The 22,163-nt window shown below is 46.6% G+C and overlaps 2 protein-coding genes across 2 annotated transcripts in view; one reads left to right on the top strand and one right to left on the bottom strand.

Moving 5' to 3' along the window:
- Nucleotides 1-17,157, top strand: part of ERBB2 (erb-b2 receptor tyrosine kinase 2) — a 34,927-nt gene extending 17,770 nt beyond the window's left edge. Inside the window, exons 15-27 of the mRNA XM_074261393.1 lie at nucleotides 8,652-8,812; nucleotides 9,127-9,174; nucleotides 9,445-9,583; nucleotides 9,668-9,790; nucleotides 11,088-11,186; nucleotides 11,589-11,774; nucleotides 12,164-12,319; nucleotides 12,453-12,528; nucleotides 14,178-14,324; nucleotides 14,943-15,040; nucleotides 15,317-15,511; nucleotides 15,637-15,880; nucleotides 16,181-17,157. Of these exons, the coding sequence (XP_074117494.1) occupies nucleotides 8,652-8,812; nucleotides 9,127-9,174; nucleotides 9,445-9,583; nucleotides 9,668-9,790; nucleotides 11,088-11,186; nucleotides 11,589-11,774; nucleotides 12,164-12,319; nucleotides 12,453-12,528; nucleotides 14,178-14,324; nucleotides 14,943-15,040; nucleotides 15,317-15,511; nucleotides 15,637-15,880; nucleotides 16,181-16,533 (2,025 nt within the window). The 3' untranslated portion in view covers nucleotides 16,534-17,157. The remainder of the gene's footprint in view (nucleotides 1-8,651; nucleotides 8,813-9,126; nucleotides 9,175-9,444; nucleotides 9,584-9,667; nucleotides 9,791-11,087; nucleotides 11,187-11,588; nucleotides 11,775-12,163; nucleotides 12,320-12,452; nucleotides 12,529-14,177; nucleotides 14,325-14,942; nucleotides 15,041-15,316; nucleotides 15,512-15,636; nucleotides 15,881-16,180) is intronic.
- Nucleotides 17,158-17,950: 793 nt separating this feature from the next.
- On the bottom strand, nucleotides 17,951-21,141 carry MIEN1 (migration and invasion enhancer 1). The gene is made up of 4 exons (XM_074261399.1): nucleotides 20,922-21,141; nucleotides 19,892-19,989; nucleotides 18,641-18,717; nucleotides 17,951-18,563 (listed from the first exon to the last, which is right to left on the bottom strand). The coding sequence occupies exons 1-4, from the start codon at nucleotides 21,002-21,004 to the stop codon at nucleotides 18,480-18,482; spliced, it is 342 nt and encodes a 113-aa protein (XP_074117500.1). The 5' UTR covers nucleotides 21,005-21,141; the 3' UTR covers nucleotides 17,951-18,479.
- Nucleotides 21,142-22,163: the final 1,022 nt, after the last annotated feature.

A 22,163-nucleotide genomic window follows, 5' to 3' on the forward strand; every position in this document is an offset into this window, starting at 1 on the left:
CATGTCCAACTCTTCATGACCCCATTTGAGGTTTTCTTGGCAGGAACTGGAGGGTTTGCCATTTCCTTGTCCAGCTCATTTTACAGATGTGGAAACTGAGGCAAGCAGGATTAAGTGACTTAGCCAGGGTCATGCAGCTAGTGGTTCAACATTTCCTTCTCCATGACAGATAAAGATCAGGGCTAAATGGTTTGCTGAGGGTCATATAACTTACTAATAAGTGTCTGAAGCAGTATTGGAACTTCCTGTCTTAAGTCCTAGTGCTCCATGAAATACACCACCTAGTTGCTCTGCAAACCTCAAAGTGCTCTATAAATGCTAGCTAGTATTACTAATTTCTTTTTTCTTCCCATTTAATAGCATTTTTTCCAATTATATGAAAAGACAATTTTCAACATTCATTTTTGTAAGATTTTGAGTTTCAAAGTTTTTCTTCCTCCCTTCCTCTTTTCTCAAGACAACAAGCAATGTGATATAGGTTATAGTATTATTTTCAAAGCATCTTATAGTTCAAGAAACCAAGGCTCCTAAAAGTTAAATGATTTATTAAAGGTCACACAGCTGGTACAATGGCAGAATCTTGGATTGAACTCAGCTCCTACCACTCCCAGTTCTCTACTTTCCCCCAACAGTATGATTTCTAACACTGATTTAATGCTTGAATCCATGCTATGCTATTTCTGACAAATGGTTGTCCACCCTCTGCTTGAACAACACCAGGAACAGGGAGCTTACTCCCTCACAAGATAGCTGGCTCAGTTTTTTAAAAATTATTTTATTTTTTTGAGGGTGAATTTATTTATTTTGTTTTCTTTGTATTGTTTTTAAATTTTATTTTTATAATAATAGCTTTTTACTTTTTAAAATAGAAGCAAAATTTTGTTTTCTTTCTGTTTTTTTTTCCTTCTTGATACAATTTTTCTTGTGCAGTAAGATAATTGCATAAATATGTATACATATATTGGATTTAACATATATTTATTTTCTTTTTTTTTTTTTTTTTTTTTTTTTTTTGCTTTTTGCTGAGGCAATTGGGGCTAAGTGACTTGCCCAGGGTCACACAGCTAGGAAGTGTTAAGTGTCTGAGACCAGATTTGAACTCAGGTCCTCCTGATTTCAGGGCTAATACTCTAGCTACTGTGCCATCTATCTTCCCCAATATTTAACATATGTAACATGTATTGGACTACTTGCCATGTAGGAGAAGGGGGAGGGAAGGAAGGGAAAACTTGGAACAGAAGGTTTTGCAAGGGTCAGTGTTGCAAAATTACTCATGTATATATTTGTAAATAAAAAGCTTTAATAAAAAAAAGTAATTGAGGAAAAAACAAAACAAAACAAAATACATACAAAGATGGTTTTCAGCATTCACCTTTGCAAAACCTTGTGATCCAAAAATTTTCCTCTTCCTCTCTACCTACTTCCTCCCCTAGAGGTCCTCCACGGCTTTTCCTTGCCAACAACCAACAACAAGCCAAGTAATCCAATATTGGTTAAACATGTGCAATTCTTCTAAGTATATTTTCACATTTATCATGCCATGCAAGGATAATCAAATCAAAAGGGGGAAAAAAGAGAAAGAAAAAAAAAAGCAAGCAAAAAACAACAATAGCAAAGTTGAAAATACTATGTTGTGATCCACTCAGCCCTCACAGCTCTCTCTCTGGGTGCAAATGGCTCTCTCCATCATAGTCTATTGGAGTTGGCCTGAATCACCTCATTATTGAAAAGAACCACTTCATCAGAGTTAATCTTCCCATAATCTTGATGTTGCTGTCTGTGTACAATGTTTTCTTGGTTCTGCTCACTTCACCTATGTCAGTCTCTCCAGGCCTCTCTGAAATCAAGCTGGCTCAGTTTTTGAACAGCTCTTATTATTAGAGGATTCTTCAATGAGGTTAAAAGCTGTCACCTTGTCACTTTTATTCAGTGTACATTTATTAAATATGTGGTAGAATCTGGTACTACTAGGAAAGTAGTATACTATTGCTGCTTTATACACTACAGTGTATAGAAGCACTGCATTAAATCTTTTTCCTTATAGCTTTTTATTTCTTCAAATACATGCAAAGATAGCTTTCAACATTCACCTTTGCATAACTTGTGTTCTAAATTTTTCTCCCTCCATCTCTCCCACACCCTCCCACAGACAGCAAGCAATTCAATATAGGTTAAACATATGCAGTTCTTCTAAATATATTTTCATATTCATCATGCTGCACAAGACTCAAAAACTGAAATAAAAAAATATGAAAAAAAACTTAAGCAAACAAAAAAAAGGTGAAAATACTATGGTTTGATCCACATTCAGTCTCTATCGCTCTTTCTCTAGATACAGATGGCTCTTTCCATCACAAGTCTATTGGAATCACTGCATTCAATCTTATGGAGGTTATTGCAGTTTAATAGATTTATATTTGAGGAACTGGGTTAAAATTCTGCCTTAGTATGACCTTACCTAATCTTTCTGAGTATCAGTTTCTCCATGTATAGAATGAAATAGTTGGATTAAATGACCTCTCTGGTTCCTTCTTGTTTTAAATCTATGACTCTAGATGACAAACATAGATTAATACAATTTATTAGAAGATGATAAATGCATGAGAGAAACCAAGTGCACCAATCCATTGGTTCTAGACAACACAGTGTAATAGAAAGAAATTTGTATTTAAAGTTAAAAGGAACTTGGGTTTAAATCCTGGCTCTGTCACTTAACTGTATATATGACCTTGGGCAAATAAATTTTCCTTTCTGAGGCTGTTTCCTTATGTAAAAAATGGGGAAATAATATTTCTTGTTTAAAAAATAAAATGTTATTGCTATCCCATTTTACAAGTTTAATTTTCTATAACATTCTCTCCTCTAATAATTATAATAAAGATTTTAAAGGAAAGAAAAATATAAGAAAACTGAGTAAAACTGATATATATACATACATACATGTATATATGTATGTATATACATATATACATGTATGTATATACATATATACACACACAGATGTTGCAAAGGAAAACACACACACATACACACAACAAGAAAAATAAAGAACATGAAAAAAATATGCTTTAATCTGTACTCAGAATTCCTTAGTTCCCTCTCAGAAGGTGGATAGTATTTTTCCCATGGATCCTTTGGAATTATTTTGAATCTTTGTCTTTGATTAATCTCTCTCTCTCTCTCTCTCTGTGTATATATATATATATATATATATATATATATATATATATATATATGTATATATATATATATATATATATATATATATATATATATATATATATATGTGTGTGTGTGTGTGTGTGTGTTTGTTTTTCCCCCCTGAGGCAATTGGGGCTAGCTGACTTGCCCAGGGTCACACAGCTCTGAAGTATTAAGTGTCTGAGGCTGGATTTGAACTCAGGTCCTTCTGACTTCAGACCTAGCACTCTATCCACTATACCATCTAGCTGCCCCCAATATATATATTTTTTAGAAAATCTGATAAGATATGTAATGTTCCACATTCATGGATTGCTTTCTCTATCCTCCCATCCCCCAGCTTTTGCAAAAAAGAAGAAAGGTATCTTCTCACAAACTTTCCTTGGAGCCAAGCTTTGTAATTTTGCAAGATTGATTTTCTTTTCTAAAATTTTGTTGATATCTTTCACTTTCTCATCATCTAAATTCCTTCTCCCATTCTCCTTTGTTTCCCCCTCCCCAAGAACATTGCCTTTTAACAAAAGATTTAAAAAAAAGAGAAAGCAAAAAAAAAATTTCAATAAAACTGCCCAGTACATTCCTCCCCAAACCCCAACACTCCACTAATAATATATGCCACATTATACACCCCCCCTTCCATAAAAAAAAAAAAAAAAGTTGGAGGGACAACCTTCTGATGATATGTTTTCTTCAGCACCTAATTTTAGTCTTTGTTTTCCATGGTTTTATGGTGGTTATTCTCTGCATCTTCCTTGTGTCTGTGTGTGGTTTTCATCACTTGCCTACCTTGTAGGATTGTTGGGAGGAAAGCACTTTATCATCCCTAAAGCACTTTTATAAATTCAAACTATTAACAGTTATACTCTGGTGCCATCATGGCAAGGAGTTAGTCCTAGGTTCTTAAAGGTCATGCCAGTAAAGTTCTGGAAGGGCTTTAACCTAGGTCTGGGTTGGATGCCTTGTCATCTGAGGACTATGTTAATCCAAGTATACAGAGACTCCAGGTTGGTAGCAGATGAATAATTATCTTTTCCACACCACTTAGGGCTAGGAACAGTTTCCCCTGGAAAATCTGGATTATTGTTTGTCCCTGTCTTCCTACTAGACAAGTCTGAAGTATTATAATATTAAAAGATACAATAATTGCCATTATATAATACTATACATATATTTTATGTATTTTTCAGTTTCTAAACTTTTTTCTCTATTGTTTTCTGGCCTTTGCATGTCATCTGTGCCTTATATAAAACTCCTCCAAAATTCCCATTTAATTTCTTGTGCCAACCTATGATATATCTAAATCCTAAAGTCTTGATGTAGAAGGGGTAACTGTACATTTTTCAACCCTAGCTTTCAAAGACTTTCTATTAAGGGACAGCTAGGTGGTGCAGTGGATAGAGCACCAGCCCTGAATTCAGGAGGACCCGAGTTCAAATCTGGTCTCAGACACTTAACACTTCCTAGCTGTGTGACCCTGGGCAAGTCACTTAACCCCAGCCTCCAAAAAAAAAAAAAAAAAAAAAATTTCTATTAAGATATCTGATTCAAATTAAAAGAGATAAGGAAGGAGACTATGTCCTGCTAAAGAGTAGCACAGACAATGAAGCAATATCAATACTAAACATATATGCACGAAGTGGAGCATATATGTTTAACTTAACTTCTTCCTAAAGAATAAGTTAAGAGAGTTGCAAGAAGAAATAGACAGCAAAACTATAATAGTGGGAGATCTCAACCTTGCACTCTCATAATTAGATAAATCAAACCTCAAAACAAATAAGAAAGAAATTAAAGAGGTAAATAGAATATTAGAAAAATTAGGTATGATAGATCTTTGGCGAAAGCTAAATGGAGACAGAAAGGAGTACACTTTCTTCTCAGCAGTTCATGGAACCTATATAAAAATTGGCCATATATTAGGACATAAAGACCTCAAAATTAAATGCAGGAAGGCAGAAATAGTAAATGCTTTCTTCTCAGATCACAATGCAATAAAAATTACATTCAACAAAAAGTTAGGGGTAAATAGACCAACAAGTAATTGGAAACTAAATAATCTCATCTTAAAGAATGATTGGGTGAAACAGCAAATTATAGACACAATAATTTCACTCAAGATAATGACAATGATGAGACATCATACCAAAATTTGTGAGATGCAGCCAAAGAAGTAATAAGGGGAAATTTTATATCTTTAAAGGCTTACTTGAATAAAATAGAGAAAGAGAAGAACAATGAATTGGGCTTGCAACTTAAAAAGCTAAAAAAAGACCAAATTAAAACCCCCCAATCAAATACTAAACTTGAAATTCTAAAATTAAAAAGAGAAATTAATAATATTGAAAGTAAAAAAAAAACACTATTGAATTAATAAATAAAACTAAGAGTTGGTTTTATGAAAAACCAACAAAATAGATAAACCTTTGGTAAATCTGATCAGAAAAAGAAAGGAGGAAAATCAAATTATTAGTCTTAAAAATGAAAAGGGGGAACTTTCCACCGATGAAGAGGAAATTAGAGCAATAATAAGGAGTTACTTTGCCCAACTTTATGCCAATAAATTTGAGTGAAATGGATGACTTCCTCCAAAAATATAGGCTTTCCAGATTAACAGAGGAGTAAATAAATTGCTTAAATAGTCCCATTTCAGAAAAAGAAATAGAACAAGCTATTAAAAAAAAAAAAGATATCTGATTCAGTTTTTCTCAATTCAACGTCACCTACTATGGACCAGGCACAGTACTAGAATCTTTAGATAGATTTCTCCCTCCCCTCCCCCCCAAAAAAAAGAATTGTTCTTGCCCTTGGGGGAGCTTATCTCCTACTGGAAGGAAAGAAAACACATGCACATCCATAAACACAGATTAATTTAGGGAGAAAGTGACCACTAGTAGCTGGAGGATTAAGGAAATCATCATGTAAGAGATGATCCCTCAATTTATCCTTAAGGGAAAAAAGATTCTGAGAAGCAGAGGTGAGGGGAGACATAAATGCATTTCAGAGACATGGAGGACAGCCTGTGTTTTAAAAGACTTGGAAATGGAAGATGGAGTCTCAGGATCAGAAATCAGCCAGTTCTCTCTGCCCAACAGTTCTGCCTAGAACCCTGTTGTATGTGTGAAGGATGGTCATATGAGATTACTTAGTCAATAAGCATTTAATGAGTGCTGATTTTGTGTTAGGCACTGTGTTAAGAATACAGAGATAGGCAAAAAAAAAGTCTGTTCTCAAAACTAATGGATTCAGAGAGGCAGGTGGTAGCCATATTAAAGTATTTTCCTGAATATAACTGGAAATTAAAGGAAGCTATTGATTTTTTTTTTTTTTTTTTTTGAGCAGGGTACATACTTATACTTAAAGGAAGATTATTTTTGCAGTTGTATGAAGGACAGACTAGGGGCAACTATGTGGAGAAATGGGTAGTATACCAGGTCTTCTTGCGTTCAAATCTAGCTTCAGTCACTTACTAGCTGTGTGACTCTGGGCATGTCTCTTCACTCTGTTTGCCTCAGTTTCCTTATCTGTAAAATGAGCGGGAGAAGAAAATGGCAAACTGCTCCAGTATCTTTGACAAATGGAGTTACACAAATGAAATGACTGAACAAAAGTGAAAGACAGAGTAGAGAGCAGAAAGATTGGAAGCAGAGATCAATTAGGGGATTATTGCAATAAATAATATTGTAAGAGGTCACAAAGACTATGATTAGTAGTGTCTGGTAAGTAGAAAAAGGAGGAGGGATTCAAGAGATATTATGGAGTCAGAATCAACTGACTGACCCTGAGGTTGTGAATCAATAAGACTGGAGAGATGGTGGAGACCCAAAAGCAGAAAGCTTAGAAACAAGGAGGGTTAATGAGAAAAAATATTGAGGTCCATTTGGTGCACAACAAGTATGAGATGATTACAGGGCATCCAACTGGAGGGGTCTGGTAGTAGTTGGCAATAGGAATGAATTCAGGAAGAAGGAAATCATGAGAGCTAGATGAGGTAAACCCCTAAGAGAATAGAGAGAGATAGAATTAGAGAAACAGAGAGAGATAGAAAAAGACACGGAGAGATAGAGAGACATACACAGAGAGAAAGAGATAGATAACTGCTCATAGAGGAAGGCTCAGAATGGAGCTGATGCTGGGGATGTTTGGTGACCCCGAAAAGGAAACTTGAGAAGGATCTGACAGAAAGCCAGGAGAATTAGGGGCAAGCAGCCAGGGCCTTAGAAGGCACAGATGGACAGAAAATCCAGGAGGAGAGGAGGATCAACAGTGTGCAAAGCTGCCACGAGGTCAAGAAGGGAAAACAAAACTTGGAAGTGAGCAGGTAGGAGATTACAGGTGACCTTGGAGAGAGCAGCCTCTGCAGAGTGATGAAGTCAAAAGCCAGAAAGCAAAGGTAGAGAAGTAAGTGGGAGGTGAGAAGTTCTTTTGTTAGAATCTTGGCTAGAGAGCCGAAAACAGCTTTAAAAGGACAATAGCTTGCGGGAGTGAAAGAGTTCAGTTAAAGGTTTTTTAAGACCTGGACCTGTTTGTAGGCAATAGTAGATAAGGAAAGTGTGAAAAAAAGAAATGAAGTAATCAAAGAGGTCTGTACTGAGACGACATGGGAGGCGACAGAATCAAGGGCAGAGGAGCAGGCTTGGCTGACCTTGACAAGAAGGGGATCTTTTCCTCAGGGACTCAGGGAAGAGTTAGAGAATGAAGAGAGTTAGTTTTGTGGTGTGGATCATGAGAGGAGGGCTCCTGGCTGGCCTGGAAGCTGGCCTTGGTTTTAACCTTCCTATCAGTAGAAAGAGGATTATTACTGATAAAACTCACTGGGTCTTAATGATTATCCCAATTAACAAGATAGTCTGATGCTTGTTTTGGGTTTGGGGAAATGCTAGGTTGAAGGAAGGCTCTAAAAGTCCCAAGTGAGGTTTCAGCTTTTTTCTTTCTTTCTTGTTCTTTTTTTTTTTTTTTTTTTAATAGCTTTTCACTATTCCAAATACATGCAAAGATAGTTTTCAACATTTCCTTTTACAAATCCTTGTGTTCCAAACCTTTTTTCCTGTCTCCCTCCTATCCCCTCCCAACAGACAACAAACAATCCGATATAGTTAAAAGTGCAATAGCTAAATATGTGCAATCCTTCTAAGCATATTTCCATATCACTCATGCTGCACAAGAAAAATCAGATCAAAAGGTGAAAGAAGGAAAAAAATATGAGGGAAAAAACCCAAACGAACAAACAACAAAAAGAAAATACTGTGCTTGGATCTACATTCTGTTTCTATAGTTCTCTCTCTGGATGCAGATGGCTCTTTCCATCACAGGTCTCTTGGAATTGCCCTAAATCGAGGTTTCAGTTTTTTTAAATGGAAAAGTAGCCTGGCTTTCTTCCCTGACTGTGTATCCCTGTACAATCCTCTCACACAGCTTCCTCTCCCTCAACCTCTTCTTCTCTGTACTCTTAGGAGGCTGACAAATGTGTAGCCTGTGTCCACTTCAAGGACCCCCCTTCCTGCGTGGCCCGATGCCCCAGTGGGGTGAAGCCCGACCTCTCCTTCATACCCATCTGGAAGTATCCAGATGATGAGGGCATCTGCCAGACCTGCCCCACCAACTGTACCCACTCGTGAGTTGGGGTCACTTACTACAGTGTTGGGGATGGAGTAATCCATGCTTCCCTTTATATTAGACTCTTATTTTAACATGGGGGAAGCAGAGGGGAATTGAAAGTGGGGTATTCTCTGAAATTTATTGTGAAAGGACATTGCTCTCTGACCTGACCCCTATGAGACTTTTCTGTAAACACTGGGAAGAGAAAATGTGGATTTGGTACTTTTACCCTAATTCCCAACCTCTCTCCTGTAGGTCAGAAAAGGGGGGACAGATGGTAGTGTTTGGGGTGGGGAGCCTTCCTCCAGGCTAACACATGTTTTCCTGCAGCTGTACTGTATTGGATGAAAAAGGCTGTCCTGCTGAGCAGAAACCCAGGTGTGTTTGATCCCCAGGAGGTCCTTTGTTTTGTCCACAGAAAGGGTACTGGGGCCTTGTCCCAGGCAAGCCTCCCATTCTCACCCCAGAGGACCTTTTAGCGTCCACCTTTGTATCCAAGTCCAAATAGCCACCTCCACCCTCAGCTTTTGCTGTCACCCCATCATCCAACTGGCCCAGCCCAGGAGCTTCTCCTCCCTCACACACCGAGAAGCTGCTGCAGTTATGGTGGGATCTCACCTCTTCCCCCTCCTCTCCTTCTCCCTCCAGCCCCGTGACCTCCATCATTGCTGGGGTGGTTGGGGTGCTTCTAGCCCTCATCATAGGCTTGATCATCGGCATCTTGATTAAACGTCGGAAACAGAAGGAACGGAAGCACACCATGAGGAGGCTGCTCCAGGAGACCGAGGTGAGAAGGGAGGGTCGGAAGGTCTGGCGGGCCTTGGGGCGGGGGAGGGCAGCCGGCTTCTGACAACCTCCCTCCCTTTCCTAGCTGGTGGAGCCCCTGACGCCCAGTGGAGCGCTGCCCAACCAAGCCCAGATGCGAATCCTAAAAGAGACAGAGCTGAGGAAAGTGAAGGTTCTTGGTTCTGGAGCCTTCGGCACCGTCTACAAGGTCAGCAATGGGGCTGGCCCAGGGGGCAGGGCCTGGAAAGGGTGGAGGGCAAAGCTTAGGGTGAGGGATAAAGCAAAGGGGTGAGAGTGGGCAGAAATCCCATCTCTGAATTCTCACATCTGTCCCTTCTCCCCACCATACAAATCACCATATTCCTCATTGCCCCTCTGGACTGTTGCATAGGTTCTTCCCTCAAGCTTCTCCTTTCTCTAGCCCATCCTTCACACAGCTGTCAAACTGACTTTCCCTAAAGAGATATGTCCTGGGGCAGTTGGATAGTGAAGTGGATAGAGCACCAGCCCTGAAGTTCCAATCTGGCCTCAGATACTTACCACTTCCTGGGCAAGTCACTTAACCCCAATTGCCTCAGGGAAAAAAAGACCCTCCAGTGACTCCCTCATTCATTGTCTCTAGGATAAAATATAAACCCTTTTATTTGGCATTTAAGCCTCTTCACCATCTCATTCCAGTCTATCTTTCCAGATTTTTTTTAACATTTTATTTTATTTAGCTTTTTATTTTCAAAATATATGCATAGTTTTCAACACCCACCCTTTCAAAATCTAAATTTTTCTTCCTCTTCCCCCACTCCCTCCCAAGTAATTCAATATGTTAAATGTGTGCAATTCTTCTATACATATTTCCACAATTATCATGCTGCATAAGAAAAATCAGATCAAAAAAGGAAAAAAATTTAAAAAGAGACAAGAAGCAAACAAATAAAAACAAACAAACAAAAAAGTGAAAATACTATGTTGTGATCCACATTCAGTCCCCATAGTCCTCCCCCCCGAGATTTATTATATAAAAAAGTAATCCCCTTGAAGAACTCTGCAGTCCCACCAAACTGTCCCGTTTTCAGTCCCTCTCATTTAACATTTCATTTCCAGTCTTCATACCTTTGCAGAGGGTGTTCCCCATTCCTGGAGTGCAGTCCCTTTAGGACATTGATTTTTAGAATCCCTAGCTTCCATCTCTTTTCAAGTTCCCCCTCTGAGCTTCTAGTACCTAACTTCTTATACTTTGCACATATGATTCATCTACTTAGGTATGTCTGGGTTTCTCTGATAGAATGTGACCCTCTCTTGAGCAGGGATTTGTATCTCTACAGTTTTGAATATTTACATAATGGGAGCTTCAAAAATGCTTGTTTAATTGATAAGGGATTAGGGCAAAATGCTGTAAGTCAAAGCCTGGGGGGAAACCAGAGATCTGAGAAGAAGCCCGAGGGGTTTTGGGTTGGGATTGGTCTTCTCTTTCTAACTCCCATGTTTTCTCTCTTCTACTCTTTGCTCAGGGTATTTGGATCCCTGATGGTGAAAGTGTGAAAATCCCAGTGGCTATCAAGGTGTTGAGGGAAAACACATCCCCCAAAGCCAACAAGGAGATCTTGGATGTAAGGTTCTTGTCCCTTCACCTTCTCACCTGCACCCCCAAGGATGTGGGATACCACAGGGGCCCTTTGGGGAAGAGTCAGGACCCAAAGAAGACGGAATTTTGGTTCAGAAGACCTCACTGGAATCTTGTCATTGCTAAACAGAGGTAGCAAGTGACTGAGTTTCTCGTGCCCCAGTTTCCCTCTCTATAAAATGGGAAGGAAGTTGGCTTAGGGATCTCTGAGAGAGTCCCAGTCCTCTGATTCCAGCTGTGTAAGCTGTTGTTTAGCCTTCCTCCTTCTCTGTAGGTGAGGTTAGAGCAGCTTCTCCAATTCTGACCCTCACAGAATACTCACACCGGGTCATTGTAATAGTAGGGATGGGGATCCCTATGCCCTTCTAAGTCTCCCTTGGGCCTCCAGGAAGCATACGTGATGGCAGGTGTCGGCTCTCCATATGTGTCTCGCCTTCTGGGCATCTGCCTGACGTCCACAGTGCAGCTGGTGACCCAGCTGATGCCCTATGGCTGCCTCCTGGACCACGTTCGAGAAAATCGAGGGCGACTCTGCTCCCAGGACCTCCTCAACTGGTGTGTGCAGATTGCCAAGGTACGGCACAGGGAGGCCTCTCTCATAGCTGTCCTTCCACAATTTCCCCAAGATCTCCAAGAATGAGCCCCACATGCGCCTTCCATACTCCCCAGGGCCTTCATGAGTGAACCCCAACATGCCCTCCTTGCCTTCCCCACCCCCAGACCTCCACGAATGAGCCCCGACATGTCCTCTCCATGCCTTGGTTGCCACCTCCCGACCCTGCCTCAGTTTCTGGGAGAAGGCTATGGATTTGTAGACTGCTGCGTTAACAGCTTGTTAGAGGTGGGAGCACTCAGCGGGGTCAGTTCTGTGCCTCCAGGCAGCAGGAAGGAAAATTATCTAGAGAAAGTGGGGCTGGTATGAGAAGGCCTACAAAAACCATCAGGCCCTGCCTCTGATCCTAGGGGATGAACTACCTGGAGGAGGTTCGGTTAGTGCACAGAGACCTGGCTGCTAGAAATGTGCTGGTCAAAAGTCCCAACCACGTCAAAATCACGGACTTTGGACTGGCCAGGCTCTTGGACATCGATGAGACGGAGTACCACGCAGATGGGGGCAAGGTGAGGGGCTGAGAGGGCTGGGGAGGGAGGAGGGAGCACTTTGTGCGCACCGTCCATCTGCCTTCCTGGCAGTGAAGCAGGGCCCCCTTCCAGCCTCAGGGACGGTCTGTGTGACAACTGGCTTCCCATGCAGGTCCCCATCAAGTGGATGGCTCTGGAGTCCATTCTCTGTCGCAGGTTCACCCACCAGAGTGACGTGTGGAGCTACGGTGAGAGCAGCAAAATGCCCTCATTAAGAGGGCGTCACTGTCCTGAGGAGGGTTTGTGTGATTTTGGCAAATGGCTTAAAGAGCAGTTTGTGGCTTGTACTTTGGGGAAACTACTGGAAATGGGAAAGAGAATGGGAAGAGAATAAGGCAAAGAGACCAACCAGAAAATTCCTATAACAGTGCAGGCTCGGGGTAATGAGGGTCTGAAAAGTGAGGGGAGAAGGGGACAGAGGTGGGGGCCGCTGAGGGCCAGGCTTCGACCTGAGGAGCCCGGGACTCAGACGCTTCGAGTGATTGGCCCAGCTTCACATGTCCAATTCTGGATTTGAATCTGGCTCTCCTTCAATCTGATGCAGGGGCAGAACTGAGTCCCTTGGAGTAGGGAGGAGGCAGGGGGAGAGGGGAGCCGTGAGTCTGGTCAGTTGGAAGGAGAGTGGGGAAGTTTTTGGAGGAGGGGAGGGCTTCAGGGCGTGGAGGGGAGAGGTGGGACCGGTTTTGGCCGTAACACATTGAGTGGACAGTCGGTAAGTTGTGCTAAGTAATGTGAGACAAATTCAGGAGAAAGGCAAAGCCTGGATCTGTAGCTTTGGGGATGATCTATTTGGAGGAAATAATTGAACCCCCGGGAGCTGATGAGATCATCAGGGAGAAGGTGAGAGGGCCCAGCACGGGGCCTTAGGGACTGTTCACAGTTGGGTGGCAAGGCTTGGATGATGAGCCAAGAAAGGAGACTGAGGAAAGTCAGTCAGAGCGAGAGGAGGGCAATCAAGCGGGAGTAACACCAGAGCTGAGTGAGGAATCCCCCAGAGGAAGGTGGTCAGCCAGGAGAAAAACCATGGGGCCAAGGAGGAAGAGAAAGCAGCTTCTGCAGAAGGCAGAGCTAGAAGCCCGGTAGCCAGGGGCTGAAAAGTGAGTGGAAGGGGAGGAACAAGGATTAATTAGCATCCTCAGAACAGTCCTAGGCGGTGAGTGCGAGAAGTATGCCCATTTTTGAGTTGAGAAAACTGAGGCAGCAGAGGTAAAGTGACTCACTAGGACCACAAATATAGCTGAGGACATATTGAACTCAGGCCTTCCCGACTCTAGGCCCAAAGCTCTATTCATTGCGCCACCTAGCTGGGAGGTGAGGAAGTGAACAAATGTTTACCCAATGTGTGATTTGTTAAGTGCTGTGATTTCTTGCAAAATTATAGGGGGTGGGAAGGAAAAGGGTGTGCAGTGGATGATACTATGGGAGTGTAGGATGGTCATGACACCTGTGATTTCATTAGTAAATGATTAGTAAACATTAGGGAAAGAAAACCCCCCCCCCCCCCCCATATAGGATACTGCCCCAAGCTTTAAAGTCTTAGGAAAGTAAGAGGTTTGCCAGGTTTTCCTGGAGGAGGCCTGCTGGCTGCCTCCTGGGACCCGGTGCTGAGCGAGGTGGGGAAACCCGGGCCTTAGAAATGGGGATGGCCGAGGCTCCGCTTCTCTCGGGTCCATGCTGCTAAAATGGGGCTGGGGGAGACACGGGAGCATGGTCCTCTCTCCCATCCACCCCATCCTTCCCTTCTCTGCCTATAAGAGCCTCCTCCCCCCAGCCCAGCTCAAGGACTCAAGGCCTGTCGCCGTCCCTCTGTTCTAAGGCCTTCTCTCTCTCCTCTCAGGGGTGACAGTGTGGGAGCTGATGACCTTTGGGGCTAAACCCTATGAGGGGATTCCTGCCCGAGAGATTCCGGACCTGCTGGAGAAGGGGGACCGGCTGCCTCAGCCCCCCGTCTGCACCATCGATGTCTACATGATCATGGTTAAATGTAGGGGACACGACCGTAATTTTCAACATATTGATGCGTTACTCACATAGTTTATAGTCTGACAGTTAATGAAGCACATTCTTCCAGATATTCCTGTGAGCTACAGAGTGTAGGTGGTGTAATTAAACTCACTTTAGAGATGAGGAAACTGAGTCTCAGAAAAGCTAACTCACAGGGTCACATGGCTGGTAATCATGGGAACCAGGGCTTGAACTAGGATTTTCAGAAGGTGCTTTTTTTATGAAGTCCTGAATAAAAGGAGCTTCTGTGGGTTTCTTTAATTTTCTCATACAGAAAAAGGAGACTATAATAGTATCCCTCCAGGTTTATTGTGCAGATCAAATGAGAGATAAAAGATGTAGTTTATTAAATCCTAAAAACATTATTTTGAGTGGAAAGGACCTTTATAGGTCATCCAATTGAATCCCTGCAATTTATGGATAACCAAAGATAAAACACAGTCAGAGAAACAGTAACAGAGCCAGGGTTTGAACCCAAAACACAGAGGCACTTGAATGCAAGTCAGAGAAGGCCTGGCCCAAAGGGTGGCTCAAGCACTGTGGATGGGCTTCCTGTCCTTGACAAACCAATGGGTTTCTCTTTTGTTCCCTGTGCCAGGTTGGATGATTGACTCCGAGTGTCGGCCTCGGTTCCGGGAGCTCGTCACTGAATTTTCACGAATGGCCCGGGACCCTCAGCGCTTTGTGGTCATTCAGGTACTAGGACTCCAAGCTGCCCCCAAGCTGCATTCTACCCTGTCCCCACGGGAAAGAGGCAAAACTGAACAGCACAAGTCCCAAGGCTCCCCTGCTCCCCCTGGGGTTTCCCCTCAAACATATCACAGCCTCCTCTTTGTCCTTCCTGAACCCATCCCTACAGCGAAACATTTCTTTCTTAACTCTACTGTGTTATCTCCCTTGCCTCAGATTTTTGTGCCATTCTCCCCAATGAAATCTCACCCAACTGAGCATGATTGTCCTATCCCCCATTAGAATGAGGATTCTGGCCCAGCCAGCCCCCTGGACAGCACTTTCTACCGCTCACTGCTGGAGGAAGACGATATGAGTGACTTAGTGGATGCAGAAGAATACCTGGTGCCCCAGCAAGGCTTCTTCTGCCCTGACCCTCCCCTGGCTCCAGGGCCTGGAGGCGCTGCCCATCGAAGGCACAGAAGTTCTTCCACGAGGGTAAGGGTGTGGGGGCAATGTCCACTGGGAAGGGAACTCCCAGCCTATTCCCATCTTGTGTCTCCAGCCCAAAATGACTCCCCTTCATTCACAACCTCATAACAACCTCCTATTCTTGCCCCCAGAGTGGCGGGGAGCTTCCAGGAGGACTGGAAGGCTCTGAAGATGACCCTCCACAATCTTCAGCAGAACCCTGGGAAGGGACTGGTTCTGATGTGTTTGATGGGGACCCTGGAGGGAGCCCTAAGGGACTAAAGGGACTCCCGCCTCGAGACCTCAGCCCCCTGCAGCGCTACAGTGAGGATCCCACAGGACCCTTGCCTGAGATGGATGGCTATATCGTCCCACCTGCCTGTGGCCCCCTGCCTGGTATGGTCACCCTGATCTGAGAGCTAGGGTTCAGTGACTTGTCCAGGGTCACAGAGCTAGGAAGTGTTACTTGTCTGAGGCCAGATCTGAACTCAGGTCCTCCTGACTTCAGTGCCAGTGCTCTATCCACTGCCCCATGAAGCTGTCCCTTTTTCTTCAAGGATTTGAGCTAGTTCTGGAGGGAGGAGGGACCTTTCCTAAGCCAAGGTCTAAGTACTCTGCTAGAGAGGAAAGCCCTCTTTCTAGTAGGGATACATAGCTCAATTTCTCTAACATTCAGGATTTTTTTTCCCTTAACAGAATACGTGAACCAGCCAGAGGTGCACCTACCACCCCCTTCTCCCCGGGAAGGGACCCTGACTCCCCCCCGCCCATCCAGCTCCACCCTGGAACGTCCCAAGTTGCCTCCTCCAGGGAAGAATGGAGTGGTCAAAGACACATTTACCTTTGGCGCAGCTGTGGAGAACCCCGAGTATTTGGCCCCCCATGGCGGGGGTCCCCTTCATCTTTCTCCAACTTTCTCCAGCCCAGCCTTTGACAACCTCTACTACTGGGACCAGGATCCCCCTGATCGAGGAGCTGCCCCTAATGGCTTTGCAGGGACGCCCACAGCTGAGAACCCCGAGTATTTGGGTTTGGATATGCCTGTGTGATCTCTGGAAGACCCAGATGCTGAGAACCTTTGAAACTCTGCATTGCACTTATGTTGGGGGTGGGGGAAGAAAGACCATGCCCCTCAGACTCCCTGTCTGGCCAGAGCAAGAGGGGGATCATCTGACAAGACTGGATTTTGGGTTGCACTATCACATTGCCCCTTCTGGCAGCTCGGAGGTTCCCCCCTCCCCCCCACTGCTGGGAGTCTATTTATTGGTTTCTGAGCTCCAAACACCTAGACTGGAATCTTGGTTTGGAACATGACTGCAATTCAGGTATACATGGTCAATTTTCTTCAGTGGAGACTTGCCCCAGGCCATCTCCTGCTCCTCCCACTCTTGGTTCCCACAGCAAGGGACAGCAGAGATGTCCAAGGGGAGATGAAAAAGCTCAGAGATAACGCACTTCCATCTCCAGAGACTGAGTGTCTGATGTGTTTCTGACTTATTTCTGCTCCAAATGGACAATGGAGGCAAAGAGGGCCTTGGGAGTAGGGGAAGGACCTCCAGATCCCTAAATCCTTTGTACATTGTTTCCTTGGAATTTATTTTTTATTTTCTTTTTTTAATGATGAGAGGGTGTAGAAGTACACCATCTTCTCTGCAAATATATTTTGGAAAACAGCTGGGCTCCTGGCCTGTGTCTGGGGATCCTTCTGTACCTTTCACCCACCTTGTCCTTTGTAGCTTACAGGCATCATCAGCCCTGTCCAAGGGGGCCAGAGCTGGGTGGCAGGGCCCTGACAAGAACTGGGTGATGGGGGAGGGGTGAGCAACGGAGTCTGAAACCCCTTCTCCAAGACAAATCCCGGGGAATGCAAAGTCACATCTGAGTGAAACAAGCTGGATTTAGTCCAGGGCTGAGGGGTAACAGAGTGCCTTAGAGAATACAGGGCCTTAGAGACAGGAAGAGCTGACCTTCAAGGTCTCCCTCTGACATACTAGCTGTGTAACCTTGGGCTGGAAACCCTAAATTCTGAAATGCTTCAGGCAACTCTGAGGAGCTTCTGCTCAGAGTTCCCTATGCTGATGAAATCACAGGCCTGTACCAATAAATACATAAATAAGTACTACTGAAGCTCCAGAATGGGAAGAATTCCCTTTCCCTGGGGGTCTCCAAGCCCAGGAGAACTTGGGGAAGGAGCCATCAAATACAATGGAATGGAAACCCACTGAGCTCCACCAAGTTTGTTCCTTGACAAGCATTCCAATCCCCTGGTAGGAGGGAGGTTTACCTCTGTGTTTGGGGTGGGCCTGAGAGGGACCAGGACAGGGAAGGACAGTTACTTAATCAGCTTTCTGTGCACCAATTTTCCTGTCCTCCTCCCTTCTTTCTCCTTGCTGTTCCTTCCGGTTGAATGTCTTTCTAAGCTGAGAAAACACCTCCCCGAGGGAACCCAGCCATCACCTCCATATATGCAGAGGGGAAAGAGTAGCAGTGTCAGTTTATTGCCAACAATTAGTGTTTCCCCCAGAGTAAGGGGATGTGTTGTTTGTGTGTGGGAAATAAATTAGAAGTTTGGTGGCACCTCGTTGGCACTGCCAGGCAAGGGAGGGTACAGGCATCTTTGAGGCACTGTGTGTATGCGTGTGCGGGCACGCATTTGTACGTATGACGTTCCTATGAAACACTGGGGATGGGGATGAGGGGGCTCTCCCCTCTCTTCTGAACTCTCTGGGGAGGGGGCAGCCAGGCTGGTACCTGGAGTCTCCAAAGCTCTCGTCCCTGGCTTCATCAAGAAGTTGACAGGCATCTCTCAGCACAGGCGGGCGGGGAGAGGGGAACAAGACCGGGAGGGCTGGAGGGGGAACCAAGGCTCGGTCAATGCGATGGGCTCTAGTCCTAGTCTCCCAGGAGGACGGACTTGGTGCAGATGGAGAGAACGCCGCCGTGGGGGGGGCATCCAGGACAGAGGGTGTGGGGAAGGAGCCCTGGCCTTGCAGGCTCACAGGATGACACAGGGGGGGCGGCTATTGGTGATCTTCTGCAGAGGCTCCCCACTACTGGCTCTTCGGATAGCCTCAATAAGCTGCGGGAAGAGAAGGGGAAATTGGTGAGAGGGCACGGAATGAGTCACCCCCATCATCCCTCCATGCTGCTACTCACATCCTTTTCGTAGGGAAACCCCCCATTCTCCAGCTTGGAAAAGACCAACTGCCCATTGATCTCAATCTCGAAGGCTCCTGATGGGAAGAAAGGGGAAGAGTTTGAGGGGTCAGAGATGAGGAGAAAGCCTCCCCGCCCCCGGATCACACAGTCCCATTCCACACACTCCCTGGGCTCCTGCTTCCTCAGTCAGCTCCGTACTCAAGTCAGCCTCAGCCGGGGAAGAGACTGGGGCCGAGGGCTCGTGGTCTGCACAGGGGCAGCAGCCAGAGACCAGGTCTCCTCCCTGTGCCCCCTGCGAGGCGCCACAAGGCCACGCTCGCCACTTATTGGACACCCCGGCCTCCAGCTCTTGCTGCTAGACATTCTCTGACTGTCGCCTCGGCCTGGAACGCTCTCCCGCCTCCATCCCAACCACTGGCCTCCTCGGCTTCTGTTAAATCACAACTAAGACCCCAGTTTCTATAGGAAGCCTTCCCCAATCCCTTTATTCCAATGATTTCCTAATTATCCTGTGGGTGGCGTGTGTGCATCTATTTGGTTGTCTCTCCCGTGGGATTGCGAGCTCCGAGGGCAGGCCCTGCCCTTTGCCCCTTTGTATCTCCAGCACTAAGCAGTCTCTGGCACATGAGAAGCACTCAATGAGTATTTAATGAGTTGAATCAGATGTCCGCCTGGAAGATACTTTACTATAGAAGCCAGAAGGGCCCTTCCAACTCAATGCTTTGCCAGCGTCACAGTAGGCTGGCCAGAAATGAGCCGAGGTCCCAATGGATGCTGATGACCTTTTCATCGTTCTATCGTCCACTCCTGCACACCAGGACGCAAAGTCCTGCCTCACTGGAGCACTTGGAGCATCAGAGGAAATACAGCCTGTGAGAGCGCACTAGGTCTTGATGGACTTAACTGACGCTATCCCAGGCTCCTCGGGCCCAGTCTTGCTAAATCAGGCTTCCCAGGCTGGCCACTGGCCTTTACCAAAGCGGCTCCCCAGGCCTGCCTGCTGACTGGCACGGGGTGTTCTGAGAGGAGGTCTGGGCCCCTCTGGGTCCCGTCTTTGCATCTTGTGCCTTACACCTGGCAGGGGCTTTGGGAATGCTGGGTGGATGGACGGGATTGAGGACCCCCCTTTTCCTAATGTAAAACCTCCCTGAGCGCAGGAGGGCATTCCCGGGGGCTGCCCTCGCCCCCTGCCTCCCCGCCCAGCTCCAGGGATTTCCTTCCCTGTCTCCCCTCCCCCGCGCTCCTCACCAGTGCCCCCAAGGCGCGACTCGATCTCAATGCCGGGGTACTCCTCCTTCACCGCGCTGGCCAGCTCCAGGTAGGTGGACTCAAATCCGCAGGGTTCGCTGCAGGAGCGAGAGCCGGGAGGTTTGTTTTTTAGGAAAGAAGGGAAGAGAAGAGGAAGGAAGATACAGGGAAAGCAGGGCCATGAAAGGGGAGCTGGAGATAAGAGGAAGAAGGGGAAAAGAAGAGGGGAAATAAAGGGAGAGAAGAAAGGAGGGGAGAGGAGGAGAGGGAAATGAAGGAAGGAGAGGAAGATAAAGGAAGTAAAAAGAATGGAGGGATGAAAAAAGTTAAGAGGGAGGAGAGTGAGGAGAACTAGATGAGGGGTCCTAAATGAAGTTAGGGTTATTTGTCTAGTGGCAGGTTGGGGCCCCTCTGGACTCGCGCAAGGATACCGAGTTAAATGGGGTCTAGTGGGCGAGTCCCCTGTGAGGGAATCTACAGGCCCCAAAACCCAGACTGAGAGAAGAGGCTTAATGTGGGGTTGGACGTCAAGTCTGGTCGCTACAGTGGAGGGAGGAGATGAAGGGCCAGGGTCCCGCTGGGCAGAGAGCAAGGTTTGGGACCTGCGCAAAGAGGGCTCCAGTCTGGGGGGCTTTCGGTAATCTGGAGGGGCCTGGGAGGAGTCCGGGCCGGCCAGAATCTGAATAGGGCTCAGTGGGTTTTAGAGAAGGAGGGGGCTGTTTGTGCTGGGGGTGGGGCGGGTCCCTGAGGCAGAGTCCCAGGGGGCTTCTCATCAATGGCACCGGAGATGAGGGAGGGGAGGACAGAAGGAGAAGAGGGACGGATGGAGGGACGGTGGCAGAGAAGGGGAGGGGAGGGATGAGGGAGGGAAAAGACAGGGAAATGAAGGGAAGGGAGGGGAAGGGGAGAGGGGAAGAGGGGAGGGAGGAGGAGGGGAGGAAGGAAAAGAGAGGGGAAAGGGAGGAGGAATAAGGGAGGAGGGGAAGGAGGAGGGCAGGGGCAGGAGAAGACCCTTCCGCGTCCCCCTCACCAGTACTCCACCACGATGCGCACCCCGCTGCCCGGCAGGGGCTCCCCGGGAGTGGGCACTACGTCCCCGGGCTCCCCGCTCATGGCTCCGCTCCGGCTCTGGCTCCGCTCCGCGCCGCTGCACTCCCCCGCCGGCCCGAGCCCCGCCAGACAGGTAGGCTGACCGACTGATCCAGGAGCCCGCAGACCCGCCGCCGCTTCCGGGTGTGACGTAGTGCCGGGTCACGTCACGCGTGGCCAGTCCGGAGGCGGGGCCATCTCGGGGGCGGGGCCTTCCGGAGGCGGGTCACGTGGGCGGGCCCTGACGAGGGCGGGGCCAGGCTTGTCCTCTGAATGGCTGACGGGGAGGCAGCGCCCTCTGTTGTGGGTCTTTCCTTTGCCAGGCTGAAGCCCCGCGACTCTCCTGGCGCCCCCGGAAGCCGCGGACTTTCCCCTCTCCGTGCCTGTTCTCCATAACTAAACTACGAGCAAAGTCTCGTTTGCTGACTTTCTGTCCGTGCTTTAGGCCCATCTCCTTCCGAGGCCTTCCCCGTCCCTCCTCTTTACACAGTGCCTCCTCCTCCACTTTATCCCCGCTTCGGTGCTTGGGGTTTGTCCGTGCTCCCTGAGTGCTCTCGGAGAGCAGGGGCTGGGGCTAAGGCCTGTCTCTCTTTCAGTGCGGAGGAGCGCCCGCACAAAGTGGGACTTGGCTTCTCGCTGAGCTGGGAGGTGACCTGGGACTCAGTTTCCCTTCCTGTAAAACCAGGAGACCGCTTCCTTAGGCTTGGGATTGTTGCTTTTCGGAGCTTAGGAGGGTGTGCGCGCCTGTTCTAGACCCCCCAGGAAGTCTCCAGTTCTCTCTCAGTTGGACCTCAGAGGGCTTTCTGTGAAAGGAAGGGGTGGACCAGTTGCCTCGGAGCCCCGTCCAGCCCTAGGCCCAAAGAGACTGCACAAACTCCAACAAAGGGCGGCTGGCGCCCCATTCCGAGAGTTGGCGGCCTGGGGGGGGGGGAACGTAAAACAGGAAAGAAAGTACTTCTTGCCTGCAGAATGGGGGTAATAGCGCCCACGAGCGCCTGCGTCCCGGCATTTGTTCTGAAGATAAATTAGAGACTAGAACGCACTTTGGGAACGCAGAGACGACGGGATAACTGTTGCTGACACGGGTGGCTCTGCCGCGCCAGACACAAGGGCCTCAGAAGGGGGGCTGCCCGTCTGTACGGTCGGGAAGCAGTGACAAGGCCGGGCCTCTTTCTCGCAGTGG

This window comes from Sminthopsis crassicaudata, chromosome 4 (genome assembly GCF_048593235.1).
Source record: "Sminthopsis crassicaudata isolate SCR6 chromosome 4, ASM4859323v1, whole genome shotgun sequence".
NCBI classification, from domain to species: Eukaryota; Metazoa; Chordata; class Mammalia; order Dasyuromorphia; family Dasyuridae; genus Sminthopsis; species Sminthopsis crassicaudata.